General features: G+C 56.2%; 1 protein-coding gene across 1 annotated transcript; it reads left to right on the forward strand.

The window, feature by feature from the left end:
• Positions 1 to 746: 746 nt before the first annotated feature.
• LOC308261968 (cytochrome P450 11B3, mitochondrial-like) lies at positions 747 to 11,444 on the forward strand (the record flags this gene model as incomplete). The annotated part of the gene is given in 12 exon segments (XM_080694149.1): positions 747 to 985; positions 1,339 to 1,494; positions 2,198 to 2,397; positions 2,516 to 2,559; positions 2,563 to 2,719; positions 2,976 to 3,130; positions 4,458 to 4,624; positions 4,906 to 4,984; positions 5,059 to 5,247; positions 9,599 to 9,889; positions 10,008 to 10,200; positions 11,371 to 11,444. Coding segments are annotated over 12 exon segments (1,944 nt in total).
• Between the last annotated feature and the right edge of the window lie 4,972 nt (positions 11,445 to 16,416).

Below are 16,416 nucleotides of genomic sequence, written 5' to 3' on the forward strand. Positions count from 1 at the left end.
GGCCTGGGGATTGGGCAGGTGTAGACCAAACGACACAACCTTTCAGTGAGCCAGGAGGAGTGTGCCCACCAGACTAGGAAGAAACGCGGTGATGACTGCAATGATGGTGAATCACGTGTTTCACAATTGCTGAAAGTAGCTTTTATGTGTTCTTACATACACACACACACACACACACACACACACACACACACGTGAATAAAGCATAGGTCACTTAGTAGTAATTTAGTTCTACTAAATTATATATTATTATATATGCACACATATTAATGTGCACATATTTCTAAACAACATAATGTACAAGATAAATACATAAAAATTCTTCTTTCAATGCAAAAAGAAATAAAATTCTTAAAAGTTCATAAAAGATGTGGGTTAGTACGATGGATGCAAACCCAGCCCCCTCTTTGGACCTTGATCGTCAGGAAAGAGACGAGTAACCCAAGGCTGAGTGATAAGTGCTTGAGCTCTGCCTGCCCAGGAGGGGAGACCCCGTGCCCACGACTCCACAACCCCAGCATCCATCCTGCGTCTGCCCTCAGCTCTGTGCATCGGGATCCCTGCAGACACGTGGACGGCACCCAGGCACGCACAGCCTCCAACTCCAGTGCAGCCTAGCCTTGGCCTTGGCCCTGCACATCTCTGCCTGCACATCTCTGCCTGGATGTGGTATAGTTCTTTCATGACGTGATCCGTTTGCCAGCTCAGACTTAAAAGGATCATCCTGAGGGGGAGGAGGCATCGGGATGGCATTCAGGGCGAGAGCAGATGTGTGGCTGGCAGGGCCCTGGCTGTGCCTGTGCAGGGCGAGGGCTCTGGCCACCAGCGCAGCTCTGGCCACCAAGGCGGTGTTGCCCTTCGAAGCCATACCCCAGTGTCCGGGCAACAAGTGGCTGAGGGTGCTGCGGATCTGGAAGGAGCAGGGCTATGAGGACCTGCACCTGCAGATGCATCAGCTCTTCCAGGAGCTGGGGCCCATCTTCAGGTATCGGCCCTGGGCCTTTACGAGGGCGCCTAGAGCCTCCCACTCTGCTAGCCGCCACAGACTTGCCCAGCACACAGCGATGCTTTCCCCAGTGGGCCTGCTGGTCAGCACCCTCAGGGGGGCAGGAGGGGCTGGTGGGCAGCTGTTCTGAGTCTCTGCGTGGCTCAGGGCTGAGTGGATGGAACTCACACGGCCTAGAGTGGGAGACGTGTGGGGAGACCAGGGGGCTTCCCATGGTGAAACGGCAAGTCCAGGAGGAGGGTGGCTTTGGATAGGACTGTGGATTGCTTTTCCAGAGGGTGAACCGAGGGAAGTCAGAATCCCGTCCAGAGGGATTGTGCATTGCACTGCAGGTATGACCTGGGAAGAACACAAGTGGTATCTGTCATGTTGCCGGAGGACGCTGAGAAGATCTTTCAGGTGGAAAGCCTGTATCCCTACCGGACGCCTATGGATCCCTGGAAGGCCTACAGAGAGCTTCGTGGGCAGCAATGCGGCGTGTTCTTGCTGTGAGGGGCCGGTTGGGATGAGGAGGGAGATGGCATTGACAGCTGGGTCACAGAGGGGACAGAGGGCACAGCACACCCAGGCACAGGTGTCCTGGGCCTGTGTGGGTGGGGGACCCAGGTGACCCTCAAGCTCAGAGGGATGCCATCCATGGAGGCCTGGGGAGGGGTCAGGATGATGGTTGAGAAATGTACACGGCACCTTCAAGGTGGAGGAGGAACACTGCCCCTGGCCTGGCAGGTCTTGTCTTGCAGGTGGGTGGCCCCCATCCCAGGTCATAAATCCAGGCCAGACAGGGGAGTGTGTGGCTCAGAGCCACAGCCAGCATGATGCTGGAGTCTGATGAGTTCTGGGGCTCATAATCAGAGCACCAAATAGGGTATTTGTACTTGGGTGCTCTGTCCTCTGGACAGGAAACATGCCTGCACAGGTAAGCAGGTGGAGATGGAGCTTGGGTGGGTCAGGCAAAGAGGTTGCCATTAAGAGGGGAAGGGAGAGGGGAAGGCCCGGCTGAGGACATTCGCCCACCCCATCCCAGGAGAGAATTCTCTGGGGAATGTGTCCAGATCGTGGAGCAGCCTGCCCTGGGCCCACTTTCACCTCCCGGGCCCACCTGATGGCCTTGGGTACTAGGAAGAGAGAGCACAGACCTGGGGCCGGCGGCATGCGTTGGGTGCCTCCCAAGCTCTGTGCTCTGCCCAACAGGAACGGAGCTGAATGGCGATTCAACAGACTGCGGCTGAACCCAAATGTGCTCTCACCAAAGGCCGTGCAGAACTTCATCCCCATGGTGGACACGGTGGCCAGGGACTTTACAGAGGCCTTGAAGAAGAAGGTTCTGCAGAATGCCCGGGGGAGCCTGACCATGGACGCCCAGCCCAGCATCTATAATTATGCTTTAGAAGGTGTGGTGCTCGAGGAAGGTCCAGGCCTTGGGGTGGTCAGGAATGGGGCTGGGAGGTGGAGGAGGTGGCCCCAAGGCCTGGGATCGGCTTTGGCTCAGCGACCCCATCCTGTCTGCAGCCAGCGCATTTGCCCTTTTTGGGGAGCGGCTGGGTCTCTTTGGCTAACACCTGAACTCTGGAAGCCTGACCTTTGTTAACGCCATGAATACGATGCTCCAATCCACTGGGAAACTCATGTTCCTGCCCCGGAGCCTGTCCCGCTGGACAAGCACCCAGGCGTGGAAGGAGCACTTTGAGGCCTGGGACCACATCTCTGAATATGGTGAGTGCCGGGGCCCCAGGCAGAGCCATGGTGGGGGCGTGAAGGTCACCCAGGGTCTGAGCACCAGGGCCAGGGACACCCTGAGGCCACATGCATGGGCTGTGCTTTTCTGTGCTCCTTCCAGTGAGGTGCCAGTGCGAGGGAGCTGGGCTGAGCCTGAAGTGTCAGAGAGGAGCAGGGAGATGGGGAGGCTGGGCGTGGGGGAGGGGAAGAAGAGGGGCTTGCAGCTCTGCCTGAGGATCTGCCCTCCCTGCAGCCAACAACTGCATCCAGAGGGTGTATCAGGAGCTGGCCCGAGGCCGCCCTCAGCAGTACAGAGGCATCACGGCGGAGCTGATGTTGCAGGGGGACTTGACACTAGATGCCATCAAGGCCAACGCTCAGGACCTCACTGCCGGGAGCGTGGACACGGTCAGGCTGCCCTGCCCCAACCCAGCTAGTATTCTAATACACTGAGTGTGGACTCATGCTCTGAACACATCTGTGAAGGGTAGGAATCCTTCAGGAGCGTGGAAGCTTGCCATCCAGACAGGAGAGAGAGTGGGAAGTCACAGGTGTGGGAACCAAGTTCCAGACTAAGGTATGGTCAACAAGGATGGCCAGGTAGTAGCTAGTCCCCATTGGTACAATTTGGGCCATGGAACAAAGAGAAATGCCACAAGACCACAGCAGTTCTGCCCAACAGAAGACCCCAGGTTAGCCTGGGCTTTCAAGGAAGACACAGAGAGGGACTAGCCAAGGTGACAAGAGGGATTCTACACAGGTCTCTACTGGGAAGCACAGTCCAGCACAGCCAGGGGCTCAGACAGGTCTCAGGAGGAAGCTTCCTACTTGAAGAGTGAACCTGCTTTCTGAGGACCTGGCAAGAGCCTGCCTGGGCCAGGGCCTGACTCAGAGCAGAGGCCCAAGGCCTGGTCAAGAACTCACGCAGCTAAGTACTGATACCACCCAGGGATAGAAGGGCCATGGGAGGGCCAGAGTACTCGGGTGCAAGTCTTGAAATCTTCCTGGGGTGGGGTGTGGGGATCAGTTTCCAATGAATTTGCAGGAGCCTTGCAGAGGTGACAGGCAAGGAGAGGAGGTGGTAGGGTGAGCCCAGGCCCTCAGGAGCCTAGGGCCTAGGAAGTCAGCCCGCCAGGGGCTGGCAAGACACGGGGGGTCAGCGCTCCCTCGGGAAGGGGCCTGACCTGGCCTCCTCCAAGGCCAGAGTAGCAGCCAGGGTACCGCCAGTCATTGGCTGCCTAAGCATTCCCGCAGAGCCCAGGCCCCATGGACCGAAGGCAGGACACTGCGTCTCTGGCTGAGGTCACTCAAGGGCACCTTCCCATTGGAGAGCCATTTGGGAGCTACTGAGGTTCACATCTCGGCCTGGGCTGCCACCTGTGTCTTGATGAATCCAGAGTGGCCCAGGAAGGGGTGCTGGCTGGGTCCGGGTACAGTTCAGGTTGTGTCCAGGGAACCAGGGAGCAGATAGTTATGGGTTCCTGGGCTCCCTGGGTGCCGGGGAGGGCCAGCCCCTCCAGGCCCCACAGCAAGGTGTGGGTCCCTGCCAGACCGAGCTCAGGCAGAACAGGTGGCCCAGGGCGGGCTGCGGAGCCTCTTCCTCAGGAGTGGGGCAAGGAGTGGAGGTGGGCATCAGTGGCCTGAGGCCTGGGGTCCCGGGAATGGGTCCTGCTCCTCCCTCCAGGAGGCTGTGCGGGGCCCAAGGCTGTCTGAGACCACCCTGTTGCTCCTGCAGACTTCCTTCCCCTTGCTCACCACACTTTTCGAGCTGGCTCGCAATCCCAAGGTGCAGGAGGCCCTCCGCCAGGAGAGCCTGGCAGCCGCGGCCAGCATCTCTGAAAATCCCCAGAGGATCACCTCGGAGCTGCCCCTGCTGCGGGCTGCCCTCAAGGAGACCTTGAGGTGGGTGCTGGCTGGCCCTCCGCCTGCCCTGGCCTTCTGCTCACAGAGGCCCCTCAACAGCCAAGAGCTGAGGAGCAGCCTGACTTGGGCCTCGTCCCTCAGCGCGTCTTCCTCCGGGCCTGCAAACTGCCCCGTCCTCCTTGGCCTGGCTGAGGGAGGGGGCTTGGGTGGATCTCAGCAGGTGCAGGAGGAAGGCAGCCATGGCCAGGCTGCCTGGACCCTCTGGCACTGGTGGGCAGCCGGCAGAGGGGCTGAGGACCTTCCTGTTGATGCCTGCCCAGGCTCTACCCTGTGGGTGGCTTTGTGGAACGCATCCTGAACACAGACTTGGTGCTTCAGAACTACCATGTCCCGGCAGGGGTGAGTGATCCCCAAAGCCCCAGCAGAGGGCCCCACCACATCAGCCCATGAGATAGCTGACCCCACCCTTGCAGACCGAGGTCCAATTGCATCTGTACTCACTGAGCTGTAGCCCTGCCGTGTTCCCGTGTCCGGAGCGCTATGACCCCCAGCGCTGGCTGGACCACCAACACAAGTTCCAGCACTTGGCCTTTGGCTTTGGGATGCGCCAGTGTCTGGGGCGGCGCCTGGCAGAGGTGGAGATGCTGTTTCTGCTGCACCAGGTGAGCGGCTCTGGGCAGGGTCTGGAAATAGGGCAGATCCTGGGCAGAGTGGTGTGGGGCCTGGAAGGTGGAGTGGATTCTTGGGTGTGGACATTCCTGGAAATGAGATGAAGCCTTTGTAGTTTGGGGCGCTGGGGAAAGGCTCCGGCATAGGGCAGGGCTGTACTGATGGGCTGTGATGGTGGACTGCATGCAGCAGGCACTTGGCCGGCTGCTGAACCATGGCATTCCTGCTGTGTTCCAGGTGCTGAAATCCTTCCAGGTTGATTCTGAATTCCATGACGATTTGAAGTTGGTGTACAGCTTCATTCTGAGGCCTATGTCCATCCCCCTCCTCACTTTCCATCCTCTCGACTCCTCAGCCCTCCGTCCCTAAGATGTCTTCCATGCCACCAGCCACCTGTTGCCCTGACCCTAGGCCCTCCCTCTGCTCTCCCAAATATGCTGCTTCCCAGGCCACATGGTTGTCCAGCCAGCCCGGTGCACACATGAACTGCCAAAGCCTGGCGGGGTCAGGGCTTCCAAGGCTGAGCAGCAAGAGCAGGACAGAGCTCTGGAGGGTCTTGGTGGCAGCTCCTGCCTGTGTTCCCTTCTCACTCAGCTCCTTCCTAGAAATCTGACTCCACCGGGACATAATCCTCACCCTCCAAACAATAGCTCCTGGCTACTCCTCTGGCCATCATGGCCCTCTGGTCCCCCATTCCCTTCCTGTCAGTCTCATATACCCCTGGTGTCCTCTCCCTCCCCATCCCTAAACTTCTCTGGGCAGATTGAGTCATAAAAGGGGAGCCCAACATTTCGTAGCCTATCTTTGCATGCACCTGACGCGTATGGAGCTTTGGCATTCATTATTCTGGAGCGAGACCCTCTAGGGTGGAGTATAAACACCCTTGTGATGACTTATCCCAACTCATTCCTATTTGTAAGCTCAGAAACCCCAGTCTGGACAGAAATGTGACCACACAGCTAGGTAGAATCAGCCACATACCCTGGGTGCAGGGTCAATGGGTCTTCAGTGCTCAGCTCCTGGGGTGGTGCTATGGGGCAAGTCCTGGGATGGTAAGAGGAAGCAGTGGTCTTCTGTGGGCTCCAGAAGCCTGGATGTCCTGAGAAACGCCTTCTTGTTATGGTTTGGAAATAGAACGTTCCCCATAGAGCTCATGTGTTGCTGCTGAGAGGTGATAAAACGGAATGACAAGAGTTCTAATCTCATCAGCAGATGAGTCCGTCTCAGTGGATCTTATGGGTGGTAACCTGGGCACGTAGGTACGAGTGGAAGGGGCAGGTAAACGGGGATGTCACCTACGGCCTGTAGAGAGTGATTGGAAGCCGGCATGAGCTCGCTTGCTTCTGGCCTCCATGAGATGGGATCAGATCCCTTGTGTCCGTCTGTCTCTGTTCCCAATCCATGCCCTGAGCTCCGCAGACTTCACCTGGCAAATACTGACTGCACCCATGAAATCTCCAGAATTGTGAGAAAATGAATTTCTTGCTCTAAGTTGTGGTCATTGGGGCTCTTTTGGTCACAGCCATGATAATTCTGACGGAAACAGAAACTGGCTCCAGGCTACTGACGATGTGGATGATGAGACTGGGACGGGAAGTTGGGAGGAGCAGAATGCTGATCGAAAGGCAGATGCTAGGGACTGCGCTCAGGAGATTCCGGAGGACAAATAGGACTTCACAGAGAGATGGGCAAATGCCACCTGCATTACCCTGTGGCAAAGAACATATTTTCATTTTGCCTGTGTCCTAAAACCTTGTGAAGCCAAATTTATTTATTTATTTATTTATTTATTTATTTATTTATTTATTTATGCATTTATTGGTGGTACTGAGGTTCCCGGAAGCCCTTCTACCTCCCGGCTACACTCCCAGACCTGTTCTTACATTTTTATTAGGAAACAGGGTCTCCTAAGGCAGCGCGCGCGGCTGGCTTCGAACCTGCGCGATCCTCCTGTCTCTGCCTCCCAAGCGCGGGGATTACAAGCGTGCGCCACCACGCCCGCCGTGAAGCCAAATTTAAAGATGAAGGACTGATTAAGCTGGCAGAGGAAATCTTAAAACAGCAAAGTGCCCAGCCTGCATTATGGATATTAATGACTGCATACATCCAGAAAAAGCAAAGCAGAGATACTATAAGTTTGTAGTTGGGCCAGATAGGAATGTGTAAAATTGATACCCAGAGAGATGATGTTCTGGAAGAAAATAAGATGGCTGCAGGGAGACCAAACGTTTTTCATAGAACCAAAGATAAATGGCTAGGGCATCAGATTCTGTCCCAGTGGCCATGATTGATGAGGGACCTGTGGCCATGAATAAAGAGGGTACAATGGCCATGACTGAAGAACATTCAGCAGCCATCATAAAGAGGGCACAATCGCCAGGCGTGGTGGCACACACTTGTAATCCCAGCACTTGGGAGGCTGAGACAGGAGGATCACGGTTCGCAGCCAGCCTCAGCTACTTAGTGAGGCCCTTTGCAACTCTGTGAGACCCTGTTTCCAAGTAAAGAATAAAAAAATAGAGCTGGGGGTGTGGCTCGGAGGAAGAATGCCCCTGGGTTCCATTTCCAGTACCACAAAATAAATAAATAAATAAATAAAGAGGGCATAATTATGATCCCTGCTGGTGATCAATTCTGGCACTCACATAATACTGTCATTGCTGAAGTAAAGGCCTTAGGTAGACTTCCCGCAGATTAAAAACAAAAACAAAAAAGCCCTGGGAGGCCAGGCAAGATGTGGCAGGGTCAGAATTCACCCATCAGGCTCCAAGGGGGCAATTTGTGAAGCTTGAGGATAAAAGCAGGTTGCAAGTAAGACTCCTGAGAGTAAAAAGGGCCAGAAATGTGAAACAGTCACCCAAGAGTCTGAGAGCCACGGCGACAGGCTAGAAGAACAGGTATGCTGAGAATTCCAACTAACCATGACGTGGGGCAGGCTGCCAAGGCCCCTTGGAGATCACATCTCACCACCATGTGCCCGGCTGCCGGAAATGAGGCTGCGGGAATAAATGCTTGCCTGCTGGATTTTGATCCTCTTGTAGTCCCATTCCTTTTTGCTGTGACCCTATTCCTCTGTACTTAAGTGCAAATGTCTACTCTGAGACGTTTTACATTGGGTGCATGTACCTTGATTTTGCATAGTATAGGTGCTCATAGCAAGGAGTTTACCTTGAGTCTCAGTGGAGACTAAACTCTTGGGAAATGCTGTTGAGATGATAGAACACTTGGAAGTGAGCTAAATGCATTTTACATTGTGACATGGCCATGAGGTCTTAGGGACTTGGAGTAGAGTGCTATGGCGTGGATACGGAGTGTCCCCAGAGCCTCATGCCGCACACGGGGCCGCCATGTTGGAGACAGGATGTGGTCGCTGAGGAAGTAGGCCAGTGGGAATTTGGACCTGCCTAGATTTCCCCAGACTCTCCCCCTCCCTATTCATGTTTCCTGCCTCTCTGATGTGAGAGTAGAGCCTCTGTGCTCCACTCTCTACTTCCCACCCCACACACTGAACTTTGTCGGAGTGATCGAGCTTAAAAGAGACTGAAGCCTCTGAAATGTCCAGAACTGGAAGCAAATAAGTCCCCTTCTCTATGCTGTGGTTGTCGGGTCTTCTGGTCACAGCAATGAGAATGCTGACCGGAACACTGCTGTCAACAGAGAGCCCTGACTGAGCTGGCCACCTCCCCAGCAGCTTCTGCTGGCCCCTTCTCTTCTCAGCACATAAGCGTATGTTGTGTGAACGCAGGGTGGCAGCCGAGTGAAACGTGAATGTCCCTTCAGCCTCGGTTTCTCCACAGAGAGACCACGCACCACGTTCCCTCGCCTTGGTGCAGAGCACATTGAAGTGGCGTGTGCCGGAGTAGGAGCAGAGCCAGCAGCACTGTCAGGCTCTTCCAGCTGCTATAATAAAACAAATCAGAAACGGACTTCTCACGTTTCTGAAGGTTGAGAATCCCCAGACGACGAGCAGGGCTGAGCGCAGGAGGGCATCCGCAAGCCTGTAAGAGGCTGAGCACAGGCTTCCCTCGCCTCTGCCGCAGCAGCGATGGCAGGGGACATAGGCCCCTGCAGCAGGGCATCACTGACGTGTCCAGGCTTTTCTCTGACCCCCGCCCCCAAGCCAGGAAAGTTAAAAGGAGCAGCCGTAACCCGTGTGCCGGTCAGCGAGGGCACGGCTCCTGCGCCGGCCACGCGCACTGGACATGCACTCCGGCTGGAGGTCGCTCTCCCCTGCCACCTGCAGTGCCCCTCCCAGATGACCCTGCAGCTCCCGGGCCAGGGGCCGGGTCGGCAGGCAGGTGTTCCCCAAGGCCTTCACCACGCCCCCGTCTCCGTCTGGCATAGGTGGCTAGCACTGTCCCGGCAGACAGAGAGCAGCCAGGCGCGGGGTGTCCCGGGCTGTCGCACCAGGCGGCTCCCCTGTGCTCGCCGCGCACCCACGTGCTCCTCTGCATCTGCTGCCACGTCGCGCCTCAGAGGCAACGTGGGAAAGCGCTTGTGCATTTCCCAGAGAAGCCTGTCCTGCTCTTTGAGCAACTGGACCTCCCGGGTGAGCTGACTGGTGTGGGAGAGGGTGGACGGCAGCGACTGAGGTCCTCAGGAAGAAATGCCCCGCCCCGTATCACTGAGCCACCAGTCAGTGGCTGGCAAGCTGAGACTGAGCCCAACACTGTGGGTCAGGCTCGACCAAGCGCCAAGCACCTTGCAGTGTCCTGCCGGTGCGACCTGGCCCTGAGCACCCCCACTGCTGCAGAGGCCCTGGGTCCCACACTGCCTCCCCAGCCCTGGCGGCCGCTCCCCGGGGAGGCTCCATCTCCCCTGGGAGGCACAGGAGGAGCGCGCCTGCTCGTGCTGTGACTTCTCAGATGGGCAGGCGCCTGTGTCCCGGAACCCGCCCATGGTGTGGCAGAACCTCACCTGCAGTCCAGGGGAAGCAGCTGAGCCAGGTCAGGAGGAGGCTCTGCAGCACAAAGCCACACCCCAGGGCAGGACAAGGGGAGCCCCTCTCCTGCTGTGCTGCGGCCAGCTCCCTGCACAAAGCCTGGGACTTAAGAGTGATTGCAGCCTCAGGCCTTCCAGCTGGAGGGGGAAGATGGGACAGGAGCACTGGGTCAGAACACCAGGCCGGGGGGCGGCAGGCTGGGGCCAGCCAATCCACCGCCACACGCACCAGACCAGCACTGTCCGGTGCCCTCCACTGGGCCTGTCTGCTCTCCCTGAACTCTCCTTCCCTCAGCCCGGCCTTGGGGCTTGGGGCGGAGCTCGCGAGGGGGCGGCACCTCCTGCTCAGTCCCCCCACACATCCTGGGGGCGGCTCCACCACAGGCCTCAGAGCGGGCTGGCAAATCCAGCAAGAGCCCCCACCCATTTCCAGCTGAACTTGGGCAGATGATGCCGAAGCGCTGGATGGAGCATGGCAGAACTGCAAGTAGAACCAAGTGCACGGTCCCAGCACCACTCCCTCTATACATGGGCCCTGGACCCTGGGGACTCCACTACGGAGTGGTCTCTGGAGACGACTAGAGTCGTTGAGTGGGATTCTCCTATGCAGCAGGGACAACAAGACCTGGAGCCAGGGAGCAGAAGGTGCTGGAAATGAGCCTGCCAGCCTCAGCAGAAAGAGAGGGAGATCGAGAGAGAGGGAGAGAGAGAGAGAGAGAGAGAAAGAGAGAGCGAGAGAGCGCTAGAGAGAGAGCACTCGCTTGCAGGCTTGTCTGGAATTCATCCTTAAGAGTGGGAGTGCGATTGGGGCGTCTCCCAGAGTGCCTTGCCAGGAGGTTCTCCACAGCCAGCTGTGCCTGTGATCCTAAACTCAAGTAGAGACGGTGGATGGGAGGGCCCGTGAGGCATCTCATCCCTTAAGTGTGGCGAAAGCCCCGAGAAGCCGACCCTGGAGAGGATGCGCCCTCCCATCAGACAGGAAGCCCGCTGCTGGTGGGTGGTAGATGACAGGTACCATCATGGAGCCAGGGCAGACAAACAGGTGGAACCCATAGGAGCGGAGTGGAAGAGACGCCAGGGAGGCCCCGAAGGCATTCTGGTAGAGGAAGGGCCCACTCTGGCACAAGCGCGCAGGCTGGCACAGTGAGAGGATAACAATGTCCCCTCCACTCCAGCTCGCAGTGGCTGTGAGAAGCGGCGAGTAAGCAGAGGTGCCGAGGCCCCCGACAGCCCCGCAGGTGCTGCGTGAGCGAGGGTTCCTGAGAGCACAGCCCTGCCGAGGGGCCCCACAGAGCCCTGGTCCTCTGACCCTGGCGGAAGGCCAGGCTGGCTGCAGGCAGAGGGGCTCCAGGTTGGCACAGGGGGTGCCCAGAACCTCCCGGACCCCAGTGGCCCAGCTGATCTCCACCTGACAGCTTCCCTGGGCCGTTGGGGACCGTCCAGGGTGGGAGGAGGCAACCTGAATGTCTGCAGTTTGGTGGATCACAGGAGTCCATGCACCCTCTGAGGAAGTGACCTGATAGCCCTGGTCGCTGCGCTGCCATAGCCAGTGGCCTGGGGGAACAGGCATGTGGCACAGCTTAGAGACCCGCCAAGCAGGGGAGGGCAAGGTGGTGAGGAGCTGAGGGCAGAGGCAGCCTCCTTTGGCAGCAGTCTCTAGGCTGCATGGGACTCAGACACACAATACAACCACGAGAGCAACTGAAGGCTTCAGAGGGAAGGTTAAGACGGGGAACAGGCAGATCCTAAGGTCCAGAAGGGAGACACGTGACTTGGGTGGGAAATTGGGATCAGGAGAGTGGAGTCAGTGCTCTCCCTAAGTCTGACCGCGTGTTCTGTGCATCTTTAGAACTGGCCTTTGAGAAGAGGTTGGATGAGCCAGAATGTGGCTAGAAAGGATGACGGTAGAGTTTGTGCTGAGGAGATTTTGGAGGGCAAAGCAGACTCTACAGGAAAACTGAGTAGAAGCAACAGTAGTTACATTCTGACAAAGAACTTATCTGTCTTAAAGATAAGAAAGAAGTTACAGATGATGGACTGATTGATTAAACTGGTGGAGGAAATCTCAAAACAGCAAAGTATCCAAACTGCATTATGGGTACTGACGTCAGCATTCAGTAAATTGTATACCCATTTTCTAGAGGAGAAAGCAAAGCAAAGCAAAAAGACTTTACAGATTTGCAGTTTGGCCATAAAGGCACGTGTAAAACTGGGACCCAGAGAGATGGTGTTGAGAAAGATGGCTGAAGGAAGGTTGACTCCTTTGACTCTAAGTAAAAAGGAATGTGGTTAGGACATTTGAAGATTTGCATAAAAAGAAACGCATGTGGACAGAATAATTGGTTACCATCTAAACAAAGGCCGCAATTTGAAGAAAGACACTCAGATTCCTTCCTTGTGGCCTTGATGGAGGCTGGCCCAGCACCACCCAAGCTGGGGACTCTCTCAGCCAAGGTCATGAGGGAGGCAAGCCCAGCCACTCTGACTTAAAAGAGTATGCCTACATTTATTGCTGGTGGCCAATGTGGGCTCTCCAGAGCAGGACAGGGTCACCTACGTCCACCCCCTCCCACACACCCCATCTTTTAGACCATTCCGCGAGTGCACAGCGTAAAGAGGGCGGAGGAACTCCTAAGTAGTAACCTCAGAGGGCCCAGAGAGGAGGCTTGCCAGTTAGCTGGGGGAGAAGGTTCTAGAAGGGGGACAAGGACCCACAGGGTGGAAAGTCCTCAAAGGGTCCCTTGTACTGAGGGTTCCAAAGGAGGAACACTGCTACCCTTCTAGGAAGGTTGCAAAAGGGGGATCCAGGTAACCCAGGTTGGAAGGTGAAGACGGGAATTCGTGGATTCCAGGGGATAGGTCAAGAAGAGAGGAATGCAGTGACTCAAGCAAGAAGGTTAAAAAAAGGGAACAGGTTGACAGGACCTGAAGGTCCATGGAAAAGGTTAAAAGACAGAGCAGCCGGTCACGGATCTGAAAGTTCCAGGGAGTGGGGGAAGGTTAAGACGGGGGAACAGGCGGCCGCGGATCCGAAAGATTCCGGGGGGAAGGTTAAGACGGGGGAACAGGCGGCCGCGGATCCGAAGGTCCCAGAAGGGGAGACACGTGACTTGGGTGGGAAGGTTCGAGAAGGCCGCCTGTGGAGACCGTTTGGGCGAGGGAAAGGCCCACAAGGGGAACAAGGCCCGGCCAGGCAGCGTCTCTAGGTTGCGGGGACGCAAGGACTTGAGTACCAAGGTTAAGGGGCACATTTGGACTCGGGTCTGAAGGTCGATGAGGGAAGGACAGTGGTCCTGGGGGAACTTTCCAGAAGGAGGCGGGGCCACCAGGGCGGGAAGGTTCCTGAGGTGGGAAGACCACCGCAGCAAGGGAACATTCCAGAAGGGGGCGCGGCCACCAGGGCGGGAAGCTTTCTGAGGTGGGAAGGCCTGGGAAGGGAACATTCCAGAAGGGGGCGCGGCCACCAGGGCGGGAAGCTTTCTGAGGTGGGAAGGCCTGGGAAGGGAACATTCCAGAAGGGGGCGCGGCCACCAGGGCGGGAAGGTTCCTGAGGTGGGAAGGCCTCGGGAAGGGAACATTCCAGAAGGGGGCGCGGCCACCAGGGCGGGAAGCTTCCTGAGGGCAACTTGGCTACTCGGGCTGAAGGTTCCAGAAGGGGGCGCGAGAGGACTCGGGCGGAAAGCCGCGAGCTGCGCCGGGTAGAAGGGGGTGCCCGGGCAGGGCAGGAAGGTGTGAGAAGGCGGGCAGTGGCCGCGCAGCCTGCCGTGGCGTCTGGGCTGCTTCTGCGGCCACCGGGCATGCCACGGCCTCCCCAGCAGCGGCGTGGCTCCCACCGCCCTCCACCCGGGGACCTCCCCCCAGAGACCCATCTGCACACCCTCCAGCCCGGACGCGGCTGGCTTCCTGGGCCCTTCGCCCTCTCGGTGCCACCCAGAGACTCGCCTCCCGGCGCCGGTCCGGAGAACCCTCCCGTATTCTGACCCCTTTGACCTGACATCCTTCCTCGGGATGCCAGGCCCGCCTCCCCCGGGTCTTGAGCCCTCTTCTCACGGATTCTCTGTCTTCAGCCGCTCCCCAGGCTCGCATCCCCGTCCCTCGGCCCCTTCCCGGTAGCGTTTGCAAGGTCCCCCATCTCAGAACTCGAGTCCTCGCCGCGCAGCACCCCACCCCCACTCACCTTTGGCTGCGCTCCGTGGGTCCCGAGCCCCTCCCACTCACAAATCATCTTCCACCTCAGAAGCCTGGAGTCTCGGTGGCCGTCCTGACCCCTCCCGCATTCCTTCTGGGCTCTTGACTCGGGTCATTTTCTGACTGTTTGAGGTGGACACTGGACCACTGCTTCCCGTGGTGCTCCCTGTCTGAATTGCGCCTTCGGCGCACTGCTCTTCCTCCCAGGCCCCGCGGGTTATTTATACCAGGTTTTAACTTGCTGCGTTTCTAGCACCACTGTACCCCAAATAGACATGCTTCCTACTGGGAATAATCGGGGAGCTGACCTATTACTTGTCAGTGTCTTCTTCAACCCCAGATGGGAGGATTTTTCCTCTTCCTCTGGTGAGCGATTTCTGGCTTAATGCTACTCTAGTCAGAAAATAATAGTCTGAGTTTCAGGAATGATGTTGTGTTAGGGCATAGCCTTCCCTCTTTCCATCTGCAATACGTTTGGCCGAGAAGTCTGTGTGGACTGATCTAGCACAAGTGTTCCCATCTTGCCGTTCTGTAGCCTCCTCTGCTTTGGGCTATGGATTTCTAGTGTGTTCCTTCTAAAGCTGTTATAAATGCAAGATTTCTTGTAACAGGTCTCCTAGGAACAACATTCCCCAGCTCGGTTGATCTGAAGTCATCTTCATTTGGCTTCACTTTTGAAGTATGCTTTCTGTTCCTGAGAACAGAATGCTTATATTACCTCCCTTCTCTTCCTTATTTGAGAGCTATCGACCTTTTGGTTTCTCTTTTTTGCACTCTGTGTTGGAAAGTTGACCATCACTGGGATTGTTGCTATTGAAGGTACTGTTGTTTGCGTTCTTCTTGCATGCACCTCTCAGATATTCACATATTCAAGTTGTTTCTGGTGGTTCATCTGTGATCTGTCTCAGATGGGTTTTCCTTGGACTTGTGCTTTGTATTTGCTCAATGTTTCTAAGATTGTGGGGTAAAGTCTCTCATTGGTATTGGGACACTTCTCTATCAGTGGCTCTTTACATATTTGCTCTTTCCATTATCCATCTTCGGTTTGTGTAGCCTTAAGCACAGTGTATCCCACGTATTTGTGATCTGTGCACCTCCTCTTCCAGAAGGTTCTATTCACCTTTCTTTCCCCCTCTCATTCTAGGAAGCAATTTGGACGTTTTCTATAGACCTGCCCATCCAGGTGAATTTAAAACTTTGAAGTAGTTTGTGAAAGTCCGGTGCAGAAAAAACCCAAGGCCAGCCGTCGGAGATAAGCAAGCAAACAAGAGCTTTATTAAGACAGCCCAGCTCCCTTTTATATCATGCAGCTGGGGATTTTTTGAAAATAGGAGAGGGCTTCCGCTCACAGCGGAAGATCGCATGAAGTATGGGGCGTTTACTGATTGGGTGGCTCACAGCCCAGTGAGTGTGTTATCAGGGGACTGGCTGTTGGGTATCCTGTGGCCCCCTTTGACGGGTTATGAGGTAGCCAGCACAATCCGGAAGAGAAGCCGGAGAGGCGCCATCTTTGGTGTGACTGGGCTGCGTATCCTAACAGTTTGTTTCTCTGTTCTGGAATGTCTGATTCTTTTGATAGGTTCCATTTCTATGTGGAGGAAGGCCCCTGAGGTCCACAGGGTAGGAGACACGCCTTTGGTGACTGATTACTGGGCATGAAGCTGGAGCAAGGAGCCTTGTACTCACGGGTTTGTGGCTCTCTTCATCTGCAGGTCCCAGCTCCTGTGGGAAGCAATGCTCCCCTTTGCCTTATTCCTTGTCATGGGGCTCCTACTGGTGGAAGCCAGTGACACCAATACCAGCATAAGCTTACTTCATTGTAAGTATGATTCTCCACACTGTCTTAGAAGGGGTGAGAATTCACGTAGTGTTGACCAGGGTCACAGGAAGGCTTGGCTGGAATTTGGGTCCTCTTAGTTTAGGTGAGCTGTATATTTCTTTCCTTTTCCCTCCCTCCCTCCCTCCGTCCCTCCCTCCCTCCCTCCCTCCCTCTCTCTCTTTCCTTCTTTCCTTCTTTCTTTCTTTCTTTCTTT

Source organism: Muscardinus avellanarius (genome assembly GCF_963383645.1).
Source record: "Muscardinus avellanarius genome assembly, chromosome: 4".
Classification (NCBI taxonomy): Eukaryota; Metazoa; Chordata; class Mammalia; order Rodentia; family Gliridae; genus Muscardinus; species Muscardinus avellanarius.